General features: G+C 39.6%; 2 protein-coding genes across 2 annotated transcripts in view; one reads left to right on the forward strand and one right to left on the reverse strand.

The window, feature by feature from the left end:
* The window catches only part of LOC126092106 (actin-related protein 1), a 64540-nt gene extending 49669 nt beyond the window's left edge, over positions 1 to 14871 (reverse strand). Inside the window, exons 1-4 of the mRNA XM_049907541.1 lie at positions 14753 to 14871; positions 9320 to 9384; positions 6069 to 6270; positions 5858 to 5982 (exon numbers count right to left, since the gene is read on the reverse strand). Coding sequence (XP_049763498.1) covers positions 5858 to 5982; positions 6069 to 6270; positions 9320 to 9384; positions 14753 to 14800 — 440 coding nt within the window. The 5' untranslated portion in view covers positions 14801 to 14871. The remainder of the gene's footprint in view (positions 1 to 5857; positions 5983 to 6068; positions 6271 to 9319; positions 9385 to 14752) is intronic.
* Positions 14872 to 15073: 202 nt separating this feature from the next.
* Positions 15074 to 21346, forward strand: part of LOC126092113 (suppressor of fused homolog) — a 133479-nt gene continuing 127206 nt past the window's right edge. The window contains exon 1 of the mRNA XM_049907554.1: positions 15074 to 15257. Coding sequence (XP_049763511.1) covers positions 15109 to 15257 — 149 coding nt within the window. The 5' untranslated portion in view covers positions 15074 to 15108. The remainder of the gene's footprint in view (positions 15258 to 21346) is intronic.

The following is a 21346-nucleotide window of genomic DNA, read 5'->3' on the forward strand; positions in this document are numbered from 1 at the left end:
ATCGGGCAGGTAGGTTAGAAAATTTAAAAAGGGAAATGGATAGGTTAAAGTTAGATACAGTGGGAATTAGTGAAGTTCGGTGGCAGGAGGAACAAGACTTCTGGTCAGGTGACTACAGGGTTATAAACACAAAGTCAAATAGGGGTAATGCAAGAGTAGGTTTAATAATGAATAGGAAAATAAGAATGCGGGTAAGTTACTACAAACAGCATAGTGAACGCATTATTGTGGCCAAGATAGATACGAAGCCCACGCCTACTACAGTAGCACAAGTTTATATGCCAACTAGCTCTGCAGATGACGAAGAAATTGAAGAAATGTATGATGAAATAAAAGAATTTACTCAGATAGTGAAGGGAGTCGAAAATTTAATAGTCATGGGTGACTGGAATTTGTCAGTAGGAAAAGGGAGAGAAGGAAACGTAGTAGGTGAATATGGATTGGGGGTAAGAAACAAAAGAGGAAGCCACCTGGTAGAATTTTGCACAGAGCACAACCTAATCATAGCTAACACTTGGTTCAAGAATCATAAAAGGAGATTGTATACATGGAAGAAGCCTGGAGATACTGACAGGTTTAAGATAGATTACGTAATGGTAATACAGAGATTTTGGAACCAGGTTTTAAATTGTAAGACATTTCCTGGGGCAGATGTGGACTCTGACCACAATCTATTGGTTATGACCTGTAGATTAAAACTGAAGAAACTGCAAAAAGGTGGGAATTTAAGGAGATGGGACCTGGATAAACTGAAGGAACCAGAGGTTGTACAGAGTTTCAGGGAGAGCATAAGGGAACAACTGACAGGAATGGGGGAAAGAAATACAGTAGAAGAAGAATGGGTAGCTTTGAGGGATGAAGTAGTGAAGGCAGCAGAGGATCAAGTAGGTAAAATGACGAGGGCTAGTAGAAATCCTTGGGTAACAGAAGAATTATTGAATTTAATTGATGAAAGGAGAAAATATAAAAATTCAGTAAATGAAGCAGGCAAAAAGGAATACAAACGTCTCAAAAATGAGATCGACAGGAAGTGCAAAATGGCTAAGCAGGGATGACTAGAGGACAAATGTAAGGATGTAGAGGCTTATCTCACTAAGGGTAAGATAGATACTGCCTACAGGAAAATTAAAGAGACCTTTGGAGATAAGAGAACCACTTGTATGAACATCAAGGGCTCAGATGGAAACCCAGTTCTAAGCAAAGAAGGAAAAGCAGAAAGGTGGAAGGAGTATATAGAAGGCGATGTACTTGAGGACAAAATTATGGAAATGGAAGAGGATGTAGATGAAGATGAAATGGGAGATACAATACTGCGTGAAGAGTTTGACAGAGCACTGAAAGACCTGAGTCGAAACAAGGCCCCCGGAGTAGACAACATTCCATTGGAACTACTGACGGCCTTGGGAGAGCCCGTCCTGACAAACCTCTACCATCTGGTGAGCAAGATGTATGAAACAGGCGAAATTCCCTCAGACTTCAAGAAGAATATAATAATTCCAATCCCAAAGAAAGCAGATGTTGACAGATGTGAAAATTACCGAACAATTAGTTTAATAAGCCACAGCTGCAAAATACTAACACGAATTCTTTACAGACGAATGGAAAAACTAGTAGAAGCCGACCTCGGGGAAGATCAGTTTGGATTCCGCAGAAATACTGGAACACGTGAGGCAATACTGACCTTACGACTTATCTTAGAAGAAAGATTAAGGAAAGGCAAACCTACTTTTCTAGCATTTGTAGACTTAGAGAAAGCTTTTGACAATGTTGACTGGAATACTCTCTTTCAAATTCTAAAGGTGGCAGGGGTAAAATACAGGGAGCGAAAGGCTATTTACAATTTGTACAGAAACCAGATGGCAGTTATAAGAGTCGAGGGACATGAAAGGGAAGCAGTGGTTGGGAAGGGAGTAAGACAGGGTTGTAGCCTATCCCCGATGTTATTCAATCTGTATATTGAGCAAGCAGTAAAGGAAACAAAAGAAAAGTTCAGAATAGGCATTAAAATCCATGGAGAAGAAATAAAAACTTTGAGGTTCGCCGATGACATTGTAATTCTGTCAGAGACAGCAAAGGACTTGGAAGAGCAATTGAACGGAACGGATAGTGTCTTGAAAGGAGGTTATAAGATGAACATCAACAAAAGCAAAACGAGGATAATGGAATGTAGTCGAATTAAGTCGGGTGATGCTGAGGGAATTAGATTAGGAAAGGAGACACTTAAAGTAGTAAAGGAGTTTTGCTATTTGGGGAGCAAAATAACTGATGATGGTCGAAGTAGAGAGGATATAAAATGTGGACTGGCAATGGCAAGGAAAGCGTTTCTGAAGAAGAGAAATTTGTTAACATAGCGTATAGATTTAAGTGTCAGGAAGTCGTTTCTGAAAGTATTTGTATGGAGTGTAGCCATGTATGGAAGTGAAACATGGACGATAAATAGTTTGGACAAGAAGAGAATAGAAGCTTTCGAAATGTGGTGCTACAGAAGAATGCTGAAGATTAGGTGGGTAGATCACATAACAATGAGGAGGTGTGGAATAGGATTGGGGAGAAGAGAAGTTTGTGGCACAGCTTGACCAGAAGAAGGGATTGGTTGGTAGGACATGTTCTGAGGCATCAAGGGATCACCAATTTAGTATTGGAGGGCAGCGTGGAAGGTAAAAATCGTAGAGGGAAACCAAGAGATGAATACACTAAGCAGATTCAGAAGGATGTAGGTTGCAGTAGGTACTGGGAGATGAAGAAGCTTGCACAGGATAGAGTAGATTGGAGAGCTGCATCAAACCAGTCTCAGGACTGAAGACCACAACAACAACAACAACAACAACAACAACAAGGGTAATTATACTATTTTGGAAATCTTGGTATAATAACTGGATCACAGCCAAAATGCAGGTAGGGTCTACATTTGATAATTAAGGATTACTAATAGTTTATCAAATACTACAATTGATGCCCTTAACTTAAGAACAGCCTTAGAAAGCCCTGTGAAGTGGAGACTGACAGGTATTCATGTAAAGTACATACTAAATGATTATCTAATGATCAGCAAGGATCGAATATATTTTTTTGTCCCTAAATGAAAACGATTTGCATATGTGTAAACATAGTCATAAGTTAATTTGCCATGAATTGGCAATATTCTACCATAGCAGAGTGTACAGCTGTGAGAAAGAATTGTTTATGAATCATCCCCCAAGAGATGATTGCCCTAGAATTTTAACACGTCTTTATCATCCATATACTAAACGATGTTTTGAAGGTATAATTTTCTCATTTAACTCCACCCTCGATGTCACATTTACATGTAACAATCATGATACACCTGAGCTACCCTTTACACTTAAACTGAATAATAGTGAATTAATCTTGAATGCTACACATTGTGGTTTATCATGTGAACTATTTGATATGCCTAGTGTATTGCCAACTACATTTCATGCCACTGGGCATTTGCCATTAACAAGAATGTTATCTGTTTATTACAATGATTCATACATATTAACATATGGAAAGCATTCCTTATCAGGTTTTTCGGAAGACAATGATTTAATTAAGGATATCCATGAAAATGTAATTTCTTCCAATAATGAGTTAAACTTCATTGAAGCAGCAAATAAAATTAAGAACTTCGATTCATCCAATAATGTTAACGCATACTTGATTGTCAGTATTGTGTTTTTATTGCTTTTATTAATTTGTCTTTTGTCAACAGCATTTGTCATGTATGAAATTTTCATCCTGAAAGCTCGCTTCTCTGTACTGAACGTTACTTTGTCTGCAAATGAAATACATGTTGCGATGCCTTCTGATGCCACGAATGGCAAAATAAATTCATAACACCCAGGAGGTCGTTTTGAGCTACCTATGGTTGCTCTTTTTCTCTGGGGAGAGTGATGTAAGGGTCTACAGGTTGCACGTAGCCATACAGTACATAACACGTGCTCACCAGATGACCTATCTTGGAATGCCGACAATTTGCTTGGTCAGTAGATGCTCATCCGGCTGCTGTCCGCCGCAGGAGAGTAAGCCACTGGCCGCCGTCCACAGCGCACTGTATAACTAGCGCGGCCTTGGGGGCGAATATGTCTCTTTTCTTAGCTCGGCATGGAGCCTTTCGATATGACCGTAATTAGCCAGTGTTAAGATGTCAGACACACTGATGATGGGTGCACGTAGCGTGCGTGTTTTATAATCAGTCTTTTATTAATAAACTGTTTAAAGTTACTTCTCGGTGTTCGTGTATTCTGTACCTCAGAGACCCCACTGCTTACAAATCCTGACAAATATTTCGTGTAATTATCACCCAGGGGTAACAACACAAACAACCTCCTTATACAGACATGTTTAGTGATCCCAGATCTGAGTGAATTTTATACTTGTTATGGGATGAATGACAAAATTAGGTGCCACAATTAACTGCAGCAGGTAACTGTTTTGAGTTTAAAGTAAGAGATAACAGTTTTAGAGTTCAGTTAAACAAGATTTTATCAGGCAGTAAAGTTGTAGCCGAACTGTACCACAAGTCTCCTGATAATTATAAACACTGGAATCAGCCTGTATTGTGTAACCAAAAGATGGTTTGTGCAGTTAATGAGAGGATTAAAGGGACTGAGGGATAACTGAAGCACAGGGGGAGCAACTCTCTGAACTGTTAGGAAATTTTAGTTGTCTACTCTCTGAAGCTCCAGGGAAGAATTTTTAATGCGACTTGAACATCAAGTAGCCATGAGGACAACATCCTTTGTATAAAACTGTACCTATACGCTCAATAAACGGTTGGCTGATTTGGGGAAGGGGACCAAACAGCGAGGTCATCAGCCCCATCGGATTAGGGAAGTATGGGGTAGGAAGTCAGTTGTGTCCTTTCACAGGAACTATCCTGGCATTTACCTGAAGCAGTTTAGAGAAATCATGGAAAACATAAATCAGGATGGCCAGACGCAGGTTTGAACCATCGCCCTCCCTTCAACAAATTAATTCAGTGCATCTTGAACTTTTATTTCAACCAACCACGAGTATTCAACCCTTCTATGTTTTGAAAATGACGTGAGAACATCATAACCTAGCTATTCAAAAGTCATAAAAGACTTGCACAGCATATGGTACCTGGTATTTTTTATGCAAATCGCATTCTTCTCCTGGTCAAAGATATCACATGGCTCTATGACACATTACCCAACTGAGTCAATGTATGCATCCAGGCCACAGGGGTGCAACATCATACTGATAAGTGGGCTCATACTGCCAAGGTCTTTGTAAATTTGTAGTCACTGAAATAACATCACATACCTTCTCAATCTGTAAAGTGTGAAGTTTCCTCCTCCCCTTCTTGGTGTTTCACCTTTTTTGCCAGGAGTGCTATAGGCTGCTCGAAAAAATTTACTTGAGAACCAGCTAGTAAGTATTTACAAGCTCACTGGACAAAAAATAACTATCATTCAGATACTATGAACTTCAGTCTCCTGCAGAGGGCAAAGAATGAGATGAAAAATGGCAGGTATCTGCTTCAAGATCTGCATAGCATTAATGAGTTCCCAAGGATGTCATACAGCACAGTGCCTGTCTCATTCTTCCAAGTGTGTAGCATTGTGAACTACTCTTATGGAAAGACGGACAACAGGAGGCAATATGCACACAATGTGGACACACTACACAAGTGCTCCAACAATTAGATAGTGTACGATCAGAAGCTTGTCAATTTATTTCCCAGTGAATCACAGTTGTCACTGAGGTTTACAGAAGTATTACAAGCTTACAAGAAAAGATAACTTTTTTCTCTAGTGAGGTTGTATATAGTACTCAACATAGCAGATTTAATTTTATTTCATATTAATGTTTCACTGGGCATACTTACAAACTAAGCACAGCCTGCATTGAAACAAATAATGCTGGAACATTAAATGTTTCAAAAAATATTTCTGCTGCCTTCTCTCTGTTACGCCTAGGATTTAGTGGTGCCTCCGTTAACAGCACAGGATGCTGCAAGAAAAACAATTATGGCAATAATACCTAATTAAGAAACAGTAAACACACAGAACCACATAATTTTATGAAGACTTCTCTACCTCTTCAGCAAATGTATTTAGCTGATCTTTACTGTAGATATATTGCCAAATCCTTTCCATATCGTTCCAGTCAGAAACAATTCCATGTTCCATTGGATACCTTATGCTTAACAATCCCCTGTGCTCTTCAGCTTTAGGTCCTACAAACAAGTCAGCTTCAAGTGCTCCAGCCATAACGCGAATATGCTTTGGACGTCCAATACTACAGGAAAAAGCACAATATAAATATTAATCGGAGGACCATACACTGCTTCATCACACTACTGGAAATCTCTTAAAATCCTGTAAAATGCAAGCTGTGAGTTATATTGCACTAAAAGTACATAGACAATAAAAACAGCTACATAACAACACTAAATCTAACACTGTCTTTCTTAAGAGAAACTTTGGTAAAGTATAATTGTTAATGGTCCTAATAGAATTTTTTTAAAAAATTATGTTATATTATCTTAGTAAGATCTTTTAATCTGGCAAAAAGCCTTAAAAATTTGTATATTAAAAATTTTCTAAATAACGATGTAAAGTTATTGTGAGCGAGACTTTCTTTCAATCTGAAACAAATCACAGCAGATCAACAAACTGTATCATGGCTTGATATTTAACAGAAAGAGAGTGTCCCTGTAGTGTTACATGTTTACGTGTCACATATCAAACAGAAAATTGTGAGCAAGTCCAATTTTGTCATTTCTGTTTATTAATACATAATTATATATAAAAAACAAAGATGCTGTAACTTACCAAATGAGAAAGCACTGGCAGATAGACACAATAAGAATCACACACACAAATTTCAAGCTTTCACAACCCAAGGTTGCTTCATCAGGAAAGAGTGAAGGAGAGGGACAAACGAAATGATGTGGGTTTTAAGGGAAAGGGTAAGGAGTCTTTCCAATCCCGGGAACGGAAAGACTTACCTTAGGGGGAAAAAGGACATGTATACACTCACACACACACACACACATATCCATCCGCACATATACAGACACAGGCAGACATATGTAAATGCAAAGAGGTTGGGCAGAGATGTCAGTTGAGGCAGAAGTACAGAGGCAAAGATGTTGTTGAATGACAGGTGATGTACGAGGGGCGGCAACTTGAAATTAGCGGAGGTTGAGGCCTGGTGGGTAGTGGGAAGAGAGAATATATTGAAGGGCAAGTTCCCATCTCCAGAGTTCTGATAGGTTGGTGTCAGTGGGAAGTATCCAGATAACTCGGACGGTGTAACACTGTGACAAGATGTGTTACCTTCGTAACCTCTTGGTTCATCCCTATGAAATCCCCAAACCACCTTCCCTACCCTCTCGCTCGTACCCTTGTAACCATCCCCGGTGTAAAACCTGTCCCACGCACCCTCCCACCACCACCTACTCCAGTACTGTAACCCGGAAGTTGTACACGATCAAAGGCAGAGCCACGTCTGAAAGCACCCACGCGATTTACCAACTGACATGCCTACACTGTGAAGCCTTCTATGTGGGGATGACCAGCAACAAACTGTCCATCCGCATGAACGGACACAGGCAGACAGTGTTTGTTGGTAATGAGGATCATCCTGTGGCTAAACATGCCTTGGTGCACAGCCAGCACATCTTGGCACAGTGTTACACTGTCCAGGTTATCTGGATACTTCCCACTGACACCAACCTATCAGAACTCCGGAGATGGGAACTTGCCCTTCAATATATTCTCTCTTCCCGTTACCCACCAGGCCTCAACCTCTGCTAATTTCAAGTTGCCGCTCCTCGTACATCACCTGTCATTCAACAACATCTTTGCCTCTGTACTTCCGCCTCGACTGACATCTCTGCCCAACCTCTTTGCATTTACACATGTCTGCCTGTGTCTGTATATGTGCGGATGGATATGTGTGTGTGTGCGCGCGCGAGTGTATACCTGTCCTTTTTCCCCCCTAAGTAAGTCTTTCCACTCCCGGGATTGGAATGACTCCTTACCCTCTCCCTTAAAACCCACATCCTTTCGTCTTTCCCTCTCCTTCCCTCTTTCCTGATGAAGCAACCTTGGGTTGTGAAAGCTTGAAATTTGTGTGTGTGTTTCTCATTGTGTCTCTCTACCAGCGCTTTCCCGTTTGGTAAGTTCCAGCATTTTTGTTTTTTTATATATATTTTTCCCACGTGGAATGTTTCCCTCTATTATATTAATACATAATTAATTTGATCAATAGCGTAACAATATTTAATTCAACAAAGTTTTGGTGAAAATACTGTGCAGCTTAAATCTTACTGTCATACAATGTGCCACTAGACTGAAAAAAATGCTGCTTATAAAGCCTTCAATAATTTCTCTTCCTTGCTGTTATTGTCTGTGAGACATCTCTGGAAAGCAAGTACCATTTTGGAAAAACTCACAAAAACACTTTTTTCAAACCAAAATTTATTTTTAGAAGAAAGACCACTTCTTAAATTATTTTTCTACACAGTTGCTAGCATTGTTCAGACATTTGTCACAGTGGGAAAGCAACTTTTCTCTGCCCTCTTCATAAAAAGACACCAAATAAAAATACAGCCACTGCTGAATATCATTTTTCGCATCTTCATCACTGTCAAAGAGCATTTCCCCAAAATAATTCCTCAAATTCGAGAACAAATGGTGGACAGATGGTGCAAGATCAGGGCTGTACCACAGTTGATTGAACTACTCCCTACTGCACTGGTGAATCCGGTTTTGAACGACACCAGCAGAATGGGGACATGAGTTGTCGTGACTTACCACAATGTCTTGACACAGTGATCCAAACCTATTCTTCTGAAATGTGCATTTAAGTTTTCTCAATGTTTCACAGTACTGTACCAAACTAATGGTTGCATCTCTGGGAAGGAACTCAACAAACAGAATGCCCTGTCTGTCCCACCACGCAATACACAACCCCATTCCGCTGGTGTTGCTCAAAACCTTATTCAACAATTCGGTTGGGAGTAGTTTGATCACCCACTGTGGAGCCCTGGTCTCACATCTTCCACTTGTTCTTGACCTTTAAGGGTGATTTTGGAAGGTGCTTTTGCAGTGATGATTAAGCAAAAAATGGTGTTCAGCAGGAAATGCGCTTTCTTGTAAAATTAAATTTTGATTTGAAAGAATGTTTTATGAGTTTTTTTTCTCCAAAATGGGACTTAATTTCTGAGCATCCTTCCTACATTCAACAAACACTCTCAAACATTAGAAACTTATCAAAAAAATATATCATCAATGATAATAATGTAATATTATGTGAACATATATTTGAACTGACTTACTAGTTCGGAAACCGACATTTTGGAATGTGATCCCCTGCAAATCCTGCTTTGATGACTCCAGAGCCCTGTAAATAAGCATCTAGCTGTAGAAATAACATAACAACAACAACAACATTTATTCATTACAACAAACTACAACCCAACTGGAAACCATTATTCTTTATTTAACCATAGAACAACAATACAAGTCTTCTTATGCTGCAACTCTAGATCAGAAGATCACTAATGACACTGAAACCAGTAATTGTATGAGTAAAACTTGCAATTGTCATCTGTCTACATAAAAGAAAACAGTCTCACTTACTGCCCTACATCCAAATGTAACCATGTTGGACTTCTCAAAGAACTAATCTCCTTCTCTCAATCCCTGCAATGGAAACATTTCTTTGCCACAAATCTATCCACTCAAAGCCAACCTAATCTCAACACTGAACCTGCCTCTCCACCATCCAACCATGATACTACCCCCTACTGCCTAACCAGCCTGTGGTCACCTTCAAGGAATTCCTTACCTCCAACTTGACCTCACCATCCTTCCCCAGGTCTCCTACTAAGGACACCAACCTTTCACAAAGGAAAGGAATACACAGTGTCAAAATAGAAATGCTAATTGCCTGACTCCTCCACCTATTAACTCTGCCACAGTGACCCCATCTCAGAAGTTCAACATAACCTCCAATTCCAGCTTAAAGCCTTAGGCATTTCCCAGAGTCTCTCCCCTGAATCTGTTTTCTTCCTAACCCCATGGGCAACCATAACCTACATGCCTTTCGATATATACAAATTCCACAATCCTGGACACCCCATAGTAGCTAGTTACTGAGTTCCCACTGAAAGAATTTCAGCCCTCACTGAGCAAACTCTGCCAACCAGCTACCCAAAATCTAGTGTCCCAAGTCAAAAGATACCAACCATTTCCTTCAACAACTCTTCACCATACCTATCCCTTAACCTCCTGCATCCTTTTCATCACTGTTGATGTCACTTCCCTACACACCAACATCCACCATGACAATTATCTTGCTGCTCTTGGACACTATCTCTCCTCACATCCTTCAGACTCCAAACCAACTACTTTATTCCTCATCTACCTCAATAATTTTATCATAATACATAATTACTTTTGCTCTGAAGGAAAAGTATACTAACAAATCTGCAGCACAGCCATGGGCACCTGCAAGGCATCTTCCTATGCCAGCCTGTTTCCCACCCCTCCTAAAGTGGTGTTCCATTACCCACCCACACTCCAAAACATGTTAGTCCATTCCTATGCCAATCCCAATTCAACCCCTTGCCACAGGGATATTATCTATGTGGAAACTCAGGCACAAGACATGCCCAATCGAGTCACCCAGCACTTCCTATTCCAGTCTTGTCACAGACTTAACCTAATCCATCAGAGGTCGGGCCACCTGTGAAAGCAACAATATTGTATACCAGCACTGCTCCAATTGCTGCACAGTAGCAGTGACTATCAACTAGCTGTCCATCAAGTTGAATCGCCACCATCAAACTGTGGCCACCAAACTGTATCACCCTGTGGCACAAGCTGGACATAAGAAGCTTGATTTCAATGCCTGCTTCACAAACCAGTCCATCTCAATCCTCCCCTCCACCACCACCTTTTCTGAAATTTCACAAATGGGAGTTATCTTTACAACACATTCTTTGTTCCCAAAATCGTCCAGGCCTCTAACCTACTGTGCACGCAGCCCTCACCAACAGTTCCCACACCTGTCCTTTCATCTCCTCCTAAGTCATGTCCACTCACGCTTATTGTGCGCCTGTCATTGTTGTCCTGCCATACCTTGCCCCTGCACACTCCACCAGGGAGTGCTCACTTCTCTCTCCCCCCCCCCCCCAAACACACATCCCATCTCCCACCATCCCCACCAACTCCAGATTGCTGCTTCCAATCGACACAACACATTTGCTTTCCACCTGGAGATAGTGGTCTTGTGTGTGTAAGGTGTGCTTGCCGGTGTGAAAAAGTGTGTTTTCCTTTTGGAAGAAGGATTTGGTTGAAAGTTCAATGTGTAACAATCTTTTCATTGTGCTTGTCTGCAGCTCTAGTGAGTAGCCATTTATCCTTTTCATAATATTAGTGATATGTCAATTTGGACTCTCCACTGTTTGATTTTACATAATGGCTTTCCCTGAATGATAATTTTTTTGTTTCACATAACTTTTTTTTTTCTTTTGCGGATTTATCACAATTAATTGATCATGAATTTATCCAGTTCACATTTGATAAGGATTCTGGGGCATCTTTCCACATCTATTTTTGGCAAGCCTTATAAAATCAGTTTTTCCCTTGAACATTCTTCTTCCCCTAACCTTCCAGATAAGAAAGACATATGAGCAGATAGTGATGAATGTTGTGTATTTAAGCTGGGAAGAGTTCTGTGGTGCTGCAACCCTGCATTTTTTCCATTTTATTTGCCATATGCATCAAAATACTTATCAGAGATTTGCCCAATACTGTTATTCTGAATGTAATTTTTAAATATAGCATTAACGTAGAATAGGGCTACACTACAGATCAACTGAATAAAGCAACCTTTACTTTGCATTCACACTTGTTGGTGTCACCAACTCAACTGAATTGTCACTTTTCAACTTAACCTAGACCTCTGGCTATGCTGCAGATCAGTTTATAATTATGGAAAAGTTTTTATTTTATTTGTTTTAGTGTACTATAACAGTATAGCCATTTATACCAGCAAAATGGCAACAATATCAATTTTAATACTTTTGTTGATACTTTTAACAAGATATACATCAACAGACGAGCTGTATACGCTTAAAAAAAATATTAATTATTCATCAATATGAAACACAATATGATAAGAAAAACTATCATTGATAAATGCAGAGGAATGATCAAATTTCACACACAACTAGAAGAAAAAAATTCCTTGAAACTGGATCTGAAGTGTCCATATTTAAATCAAGATCACATCAATATATGTGTTGCAGGGTACTTTTCAATGTTATATGGATTTCTCAGATACTTATATTTTGCAGGTTCAGTTATGCCTATATACTTAAAAGAACAACATTTAATACTTAAATTCTCAGCATATAAATCATTTTGTTTGCCAGTACCCACTATCATACACTCAGATTTCTGAATGTATTTTTAAATCCCACTTGTCATGTTCTTCAAACAGCTTATTTTGTACATATATAACTAGTGTTCTCACCATCTTTGGCATTTATCACTTTGTCTTTGGCAAGTAAGTGAGACATTCCCACAAGACTGGATTTACTTCTCCATGTCTTCAGTACTACATCTAGTTATATTTTAAACAGAGGAGCCAAAGGAAAATTCTGTCAAAGCCCTTTGCTAATTTGGAATTTCTCCAACAATACATTACCCACTTTCACAGAGTTGATGCATCTACAATACAACATTCTACCTACATTGATATAGGTCATTTGGACACCATAATTCATGCTCAGTTAAAACTTATTAAATGGTTCAGAGTCTTGCACCTTTTCTTACTAATGAATGTTACACGGACTGTTTGCTGTCTTTAAACACATTGCTCTGTTAGATAGCTTACGTATAAAAAAACAACCCACACATAAATGAAAATCCAAGAATCAAATTTTTTTTGTTATTATCCGACAAAATGTTTCTCAATATTGTTTTTTAACATATGTGCACCGAAAGCATTACATTTATATCTCAATTATTTCTTCCAGTCAAGGGATGGACACTTACCACTAAAGCATTCAATAAATATAACAGAAAGTAGTTCTTCAATTAATCATAAATTGCAAACGTGCTTTAGGGCACAAACATGCTATCTCCAACATAAGACTGTGTAATCTCTTGACATTCATTTGAAAAAGATGGATAATATTTATTCTTAATTACATAAAAAGAATATGCCAAGAGCAGCCAAAAACTTAAAAAAATTCGCGGTTGACACTTTTTCCAGGGAATCATAACAAGTCTCAGGTCAAATGATTAGATACAACCCCCTCACATTTGTTTCCATTCTTCTGAGAGTTTACTTTCACTTAACAATTACAATCCTTACTTATCAACCTTTGCACTTGAAGTAATCAACCCAATAGTTCTTTAGTCTGAATACTGCTATTTCTGCACAGTAGGAATTCCTTACGATACTTGTGCAGTGATAATTCATTTGTTCACACATCGTCACATAGCACGAACTCCATCATGAAGGAAAGCAGCCAGTACAGGATACTTCCTATATGTGTAGGTGTACTAGCCTAACAACAAATTAAAACTAGTACTGATCTACTAATGATGATGGTTATATCAGACTTAATCTAGTTTAAGATACTTGGAAGAGTGGGGGGACTGCACTTCCTCTTACACTGGTCAGCTGTTGTTTCTCTCTAATGAATCAAACTAAGATAATTTGTAACTTTACACAGAACATGCTCTGTCACTATAGTCTGGGAAAGTTGAAGCCTGTTAGTTTTAACCAGACTTTACATCCAAATGCAGAAATACTGCGATAAATTATTGAAGTGATTAATTTGGTTCCCTACAAGTAGGTTTTATTATTTTGCTATTTACAATTTCCTATCTGATGTCTGCTGGCTATATCTTACAGACATTTGCAGCAAAACAAAGCTTTCTGAACCCAATCTATATATGAACATGATTTTTACATCTAGTATTTTACAGTTCATCCTAAATTCACTACTACAATTAACTACAAATACCATTTGGCCGTCAATGTATTAACTCTTAAGCGTAAGAATTCCCAGTTTCCTTAAGAGAATTCTGTAAGATGTTTTGCTATTAACTTTACATGATACTGCTAATGACCTTTTGCCTAAATACTTTTTAGGTCTTAGCTGCGTTGCCAGAGAAAGAAATGCTTATGTGTATTTTATTCAAAACCATGTACACGAATACAGGGCTTCAGTTCGTCTATTCTTTCTAACTGTATGTTAAATCCTAAACCACGTTCGTTTATCTTCATAACCTCCAGAGAACGGACGCGGGACACTAACACTTTGGTTTATCTCTCGCAATTATTTATTTACTTTTAACAATCGTCTGCCTTGTAACTATTCAACATGTGTGTTTTGTGCGGCTTCTGGCTGTTGTGATTTTGTGGAGTCAAAAACTTCCATCGAATATGACATGTGATGTGATAGTTATTTTTGGGAGTATTAGGCTGACATTGGCCACCTCACAATTATTGATAAGGAATTCAAAGGTATGCTTCCGCACACAATATCGTTGCAATCTCTATGGCGATGCAGCAAAACTATTTACTGTTTATTTTACTAGAACAATCGCAGTAAACAATGTAGACACTTCAGTGACCACAGTGTTTCTTAAATATGGCGTTCCATGACACAAAATATTGTATTGATGGTATTAATACAACATTTATTCAGGAAAGTAAGGAACGTGTTTTACTAAATCAAACTTACATTATCAATGACAACTGGCTGGTTGACTATAACATCGTAAGGTTCCATCTCTGTTACAATTCCTCCTCCCACACTTCATCCAACCCAACCCGGCTGATTCACAAGCAGTCAATGTATTGAGCTTCCAAACCAAAAGTTCAGAAAGGAGGTCACACAGATACAAACTGATATTTAGAACAGAATAAATTTTTAACGATTTATTTTTTTATTATTGGTTCTAACTGTGGCGTCAGTTTATTCTTAAATATAAGTATGCTGATTTGGACTGCATCTCCAACCCGCCAGTGACACCTTGCGTGAAACGTACGAACTATTGTCAGTGGAAGTGGTGTGCTCGAGTTAGTTCCAAAAGTGGAATGAGCGAGTTAAGTGGTGCGAGGTATCGGTTGCCAATGGAGCTTTTTCCGCCAACTCCGGCAGGACTCGATGCTATTTATTCCCTATGTCGAAAAATTTATCCAGATCAGGTGAACCCTCTCCAAGTAACCGCACTGGTGAAGTATTGGTAAGTCCAAAAATGCAGAAATTATCTAAAATGATTTCTACACGAAAATTGTTTTTGTACCGATGCTATTTACACTATAAAAATGACTTGAAGTGTTAGATTCTATTTAAAAATAGCGTTAGGCATTGACCTTAATATTGTGAATCATAGTAAATACTTGCTTATTTGTAAACACTGCCGTAAATAACTTCAGTCCGAAGTAGTTCTCTTTAATGCGTGCGCGCGTACTGTTTTTTTGTTTTTTCTATAAACTTTTCAATACTACTGCACTTTTGCTACTCATTACGTAGATCAGAATATACACTTTTTGGGGTTGTCTGTGTTTAGATTTCATAGCGTCAACACCATGGCGTCAAGTCTGTGCTCCTTTGTAGTTTTCATTTTTTGACAGACACCAGCATTGCTTCTCGAATGTATGAGTTAATGTTTTTGATTGAGACAGCCATCAGAAAATAATAAATGTGAAGACATGAAACGAAAGTTATGGGCTTAAAACATGAGACGCAGTTTGTCTGCTTTAATGTAACCCACGGCATTGTTTACTTCTCTCTTTGTAAATAAGCTACATAGTTGTGTGTCAACGGTCTATATAAAAAATTCAGTTCATGAGGAAGCCATTTACTTTGCATTTTTTCTATTTTACGAAAGAGTAAGGCGTATTTTTATACTTGTTTTCTTACAACAATGTTTTGTTGAGCATAATCTGTGCTGTAAGCTCATCACGCCCCTCCCCTTTCCCCCAACCTTTGTGCAATTTCTCTCTCTCTCTCCCTCCAAATATATAGCAAAGGGAGGTGTCTTCGGAGCAGTGTTCTTCTTTCAGTTCTAATAACAGTGATTTAAACCTACACTTCCGGTTTAAATAACATTAAAATGTAGTATTGGATTTTGCAAAGTGATGTACAGGGATCCCCACGATCTTGTAGGGTGCGGAAGTAGACGATCACCACATCTTTCTTTCATTGGCAGTGACATTCCATAGTCCTGTCATTTCACTGTTGCTTCAGACCAAGAGATGCAAAATCACTAGAACGACGATTTTTGCAGAGTACTATGATGGTCAGATTCTGAATGTCAAATTTTCTTTCAGAGGCATGTCCAACTTTTATATGTTATTCTTAAAACCTTATATATTTTCATAAAATGGAAAATTTCCATGAATCCTCGTACACATTCTTCGTAGCTTATACAGTATGTTTACCTTTCCGCCATGTCTACAGGTTTCATTAAAGTTGCCAAATCATGCTGCGAGTTGGTGTTTTCGTTCATGGTGTTGTTTATAACGCCAGTCTAATTTTGTAAATGTTGTTTTGTTAGGTGCTTGAAATCGTGTCAGAGTATTTGCCGTTATGCGCATAATTAATTTGCCTGAAGCAGGCATCACGATCTGTTATAGGAATATATTGTCGTTTGTAACCAGTTCAATTCGGAAAGTATGCGATGGAATGATATGAATAGTCGCTTTAGTGGGAAGAAGCGGTGAAAGACTTAATGAATTTTCAAATTGAGCATCACATTGATTTACAGAGCAACTGTAATTTAGATGTTGTCCTTTAGACATAATGTTTGTTGTAGGATCCAACCCACGATGCTGCTGTAGTTGTTTAGTTCGCATGCGCAGTTCTTTGCCAGAGGTAAGGCATGTACAGTAGGTAGCACAAAAAGTTGCGAAACTAATGGGAATGGAGCTTGGTCCCGAAGATATACAAAACAATAAGATACATTGTTGTTTTCGTGTCTTAAGACGTGAGATTGGTTCAAATGGCTCTGAGCACTATGGGACATAACTTCTGATGTCATCAGTCCCCTAGAACTTAGAACTACTTAAACCTAAGGACATCACACACATCCATGCCCGAGGCAGGATTCGAACCTGCGGCCTTAGCGGTCGCGCAGTTTCAGACTGTAGCGCCTAGAACCGCTCGGCCAATCCTTATACCGGAATGAAATAAATTTTGGCAGAAAATATGAACCATTTGCACAGATAAATTTTGAAATGTTCAGAGGCTCGTGGAATCTCATTTAAGGTATCAAATTTACTTTGCACCTGTCTCTGTCATGTTGAGGTTTAAAAACAAAGACACAAGACAGAGCACACAGGACAAAAAGAATCAAGTTTCTGTCGTTACGCAATATGCGAAGTGGAGCCGACAGTTAGTTTTTCTAATTTATAATTGATAGCTTGAATGACTTGTTGAATCAGCATTACACATGTTGGCTGACAAAATTTCTCCAGAATTCCCAGTATTGATGCGAAGGTTATCATTCCTACGTTTTTCCTGGCGAAACGACAGTTTTAAGCACTATATTGATAGTTCTTTCTTTTCAAAAGCGACTTCAGCGAAGTCTTGATACAGTGCGAGTCACTTAGTTCGCTGTTCCCGTAGTAGTATAAGAAGTAGTAGTATTAGTGTGGTAGGAAACATTTAGTTTTGTGAAGGTTCCTCAACAGTACGTGTGAAATGATGTATTATGCTTGCATAAGTAATTACATCAATTTCTATCAGCGATGTCCGATTTTTAAACAAAATAAGCGTTTATATTTTATGACCTTTATTTAATCCTGTACAGGTACCGAAACCATATCGAGGTAAGTGTAGTACATTACAAATCGTTGATTATACAGAAAATTTTCGCATTGAGTCAGTTATTGAGATACTGTCGTACTTCTATAGATACACAGGCAAAATTATGGAAACATCAAAAACACATTATCATGCCTAATGCGGTGTAGGAAAACAGTTTGCATTCAAAGCAGCTTCCATTCGTCACGGGATGGATATGTACAGGTCCGGTATAATTTTCAGGTGAGTGTTATGCTATGCTTCCTGCTTTGTGACTCAGTTCCGTTAACTATTGTGGAGACTCTTAGCGATCACATATCCATCTGTCCAAAGTAGACCACAGAAGCTCAGTAATATTGAGATCAGGTTATATGGTGGCCAGGGGAGAGGTGACAATTCATCCTCGTGCTCACAAAACCAGCTGTGGAGTATGCGAGCTGTTGAACAGGTACCGTGTCGCCTTGGAACACAGCATCACCATTGGGGCTTAAACATTGTATCGTGAGGTGGACCTGATCCCCAAAATGGTCACATAATCCTTGGCAGCAACGTGACGCTGCAGAGTAATCATGGTGTCCATGGAATACCACGATATGGCTGCCCAAATCACCACCTAACCCTGTCATGTTTCACTCTTGTGACGTAAACTCCGCCAGAATTTGGAAACCGTGCGAAGCTAGATTCATTCGACCAAATTACTTTGTTCCAGTGCTCCACAATCCAGGTGTTATGCCTTCGGTATCACGTTTTCCTGTTACGTGCTTTTGCATCACTGATGAGTGATCTTGGAATTTCATCTCCCCCTTTAATCCCCATCTTATGTAGCTCCCTTCCTGTTGTTTTGGTTCTGACAGGGTTCGCGAGTGCCACACTCAGTTCTGCATTAACTTTTCCTGGTGTAATCGTCTTATTTTTTTCCAAATCCTCTTCAGCACACAGCACACACTTTCGTCCGCGTTGTGACTCGGCTAGTTATGTTTTTCCACTTTCCCTGCATGCGGTATAAATCTTCACTGCGACGCTTCTTGAAACACTAAACACTTAGCTATCTTGGTTACGAGCACCAACAGTTTGCCCACTTTGGAATTAATCTAGCTGCGACATAATTCACTCACTACGCAGAATACTTACGACCACGACAGACACTTGCAACGCGTTTAGGACATTGCACGTGTGCCGTCAGTGGTAACCAACAACAACGAAACCTGCAGGCTTGGATAGCAACTGCAGTTACATTCAAGCGTGCATTTCTGAAATTGTTTCCAAATTTTTGTCCATTCAGTTCGTAATACATAGAAACAACTGAATACTCACAAATAGATAATTTGTACTTGCTTGATAACGATATTACTCCATAACTTCAGCATTTAAGTTCACTGACTTAATTTGGAAATTAAATTCGCAATGTTTTGCATGTTTTGTGAGACAACTCTGCATGTGAAACAACTTTCTTTCACGTATTTTTCAGCGCAACCAAACGCCGCGCAATATATCTCCTCTGTAATAAAGGAACTTCTGTTGGAAAGACTACATGTAAGATAAATTGAGCAGTACTCTAGAAGATGCCTGCAAATGTATGCCGATGTTAGTGAGATGACCGAGTTGTTGATTTCACTATGACGACCTCCCAAAAGACGACCTTTCAGAAGAAGTGCTTTGTCGCCCTAAGTGATTTCTTTGGTATGTGGTAGATTAAAACTATATCGAAAGAGAAGAACTGGATTTGAGTTTTAACGTAAGATAAATGTTCGTTCAAGTAACACGAATAGGGTGTTGCCAGCCCAAGATTCACCGAAATAGGAGGAGACAGTTGACTTTGTGGCTATATACGGGGTGATCAAAAAGTCAGTATAAATTTGAAAACTTAGTAAACGACGGAATAATGTAGATAGAGAGGTAAAAATTGACACACATGCTTGGAATGACATGGGGTTTTATTAGTATATATATATATATATATATATAATGTCCGACAGATGGCGCTGGACAGCAAAACTGCTACCGTGACGAGTGAGAGGTATGCCGACATGTTACAGAATCGCATCATCTCCAGCCTGGCTGATAAACACCTGCTGGAACGTACGATGTTTATGCAGGATGGCGCTCCATCCCATATTGCTAGACGCGTGAAAGATCCCTTGCGCGCGTCGTTTGGTGATGATCGTGTGCTCAGCCGCCACTTACGTCATGCTTGGCCTCCCAGATCCCCAGACCTCAGTCCGATTATTGGCTTTGGGGTTACCTGAAGTCGCAAGTGTATCGTGATCGACCGACATCTCTAGGGATGCTGAAAGACAACATTCGACGCCAATGCCTCACCATACCCCGGATATGCTTTACAGTGCTGTTCACAACATTATTCCTCGACTACATCTATTGTCGAGGAATGATGGTGCACATATTGAGCATTTCCTGTAAAGAACATCATCTTCGCTTTGTCTTACTTTGTTATGCTAATTATTGCTATTCTGATCAGATGAAGCGCCATCTGTCGGACATTTTTTGAACTTTTTTTTGTTCTAATAAAACCCCATGCCATTCCAAGCATGTGTGTCAATTTGTACCTCTCTATCTACATTATGCCGTGATTTATTAAGTTTTCAAATTTATACTGACCTTTTGATCACTCGGTATTTCGTGTTTGGTGAGCACAGAATAAATCGACCATAAATGAAACGCTTCTGGTTTGATTAATTCCCATCTCAATTTAAAATTAATCAAATGCTATCGATAAATTTCACGACTAAGTTAACTCCTGTGCTATCATAAATAGCTTGCAACAATTGTAACACGAAAAACTAAAGCGACAACGACACTTTACTTTGTAAGTCGAAAACATCTCAAGTAATGTACTTTGCCACTAAACTACTCGCTGAAGACAAAATTCTTCCGAAATACGTTTGAATTAAAAAAAAACGTTTTTATGCAAAAATTGAACTTCAGTTTCACAAAAATGTTTTGTTTTTTTCCCATGTGTTGTGGTTGAAGCCAGGATAATTTCACTAAATATGCAGGGCAGTCGTGGCGTAGTATATGTTTAAGAGAAATAGTTTCATCTGCAGTAGTAAAAAGATATCACTTCGCTCCTTCGGCACTTCGCTAACAGGTGTGGATTCGTCGGAAAGGCTGGAAATGTCTGCAGCCTCCGGATCCAACAGGTGCAGTATGTGTGTGTGTGCGTGCGCGCGAGCTATTTCTGCGTTTAAATGGACGAGCGCTCGGCGCGGCGACGTTCCACCCGCCTGGCCCCTGCGCTGGGCTCGTTTTTTAGCGGCCAACTGTTGGTCGTCTGGCTGGCGTGACGTGTCGCACGCGCTGCTGGGGGCGCTGGCTCGAGGCTGCAGCGTGGGACCGGCCACTTCCGAGTCTCGGTCTGGAGCTGGCGGTCCGGGCCGTGGGAACGGCACCCACGCGGACGCTCACACACTGTTTTTACGCACCTCCCGCAGCCGCGTCGCCGAGGTGGCGACAGGCGGCCTCGCCCGACCCCCCATCCCCGCCCCTCTCGCCTCGCTCTTATCCGTT

The sequence above is a fragment of the Schistocerca cancellata genome, chromosome 1 (assembly GCF_023864275.1).
Source record: "Schistocerca cancellata isolate TAMUIC-IGC-003103 chromosome 1, iqSchCanc2.1, whole genome shotgun sequence".
In the NCBI taxonomy this organism is placed as follows: Eukaryota; Metazoa; Arthropoda; class Insecta; order Orthoptera; family Acrididae; genus Schistocerca; species Schistocerca cancellata.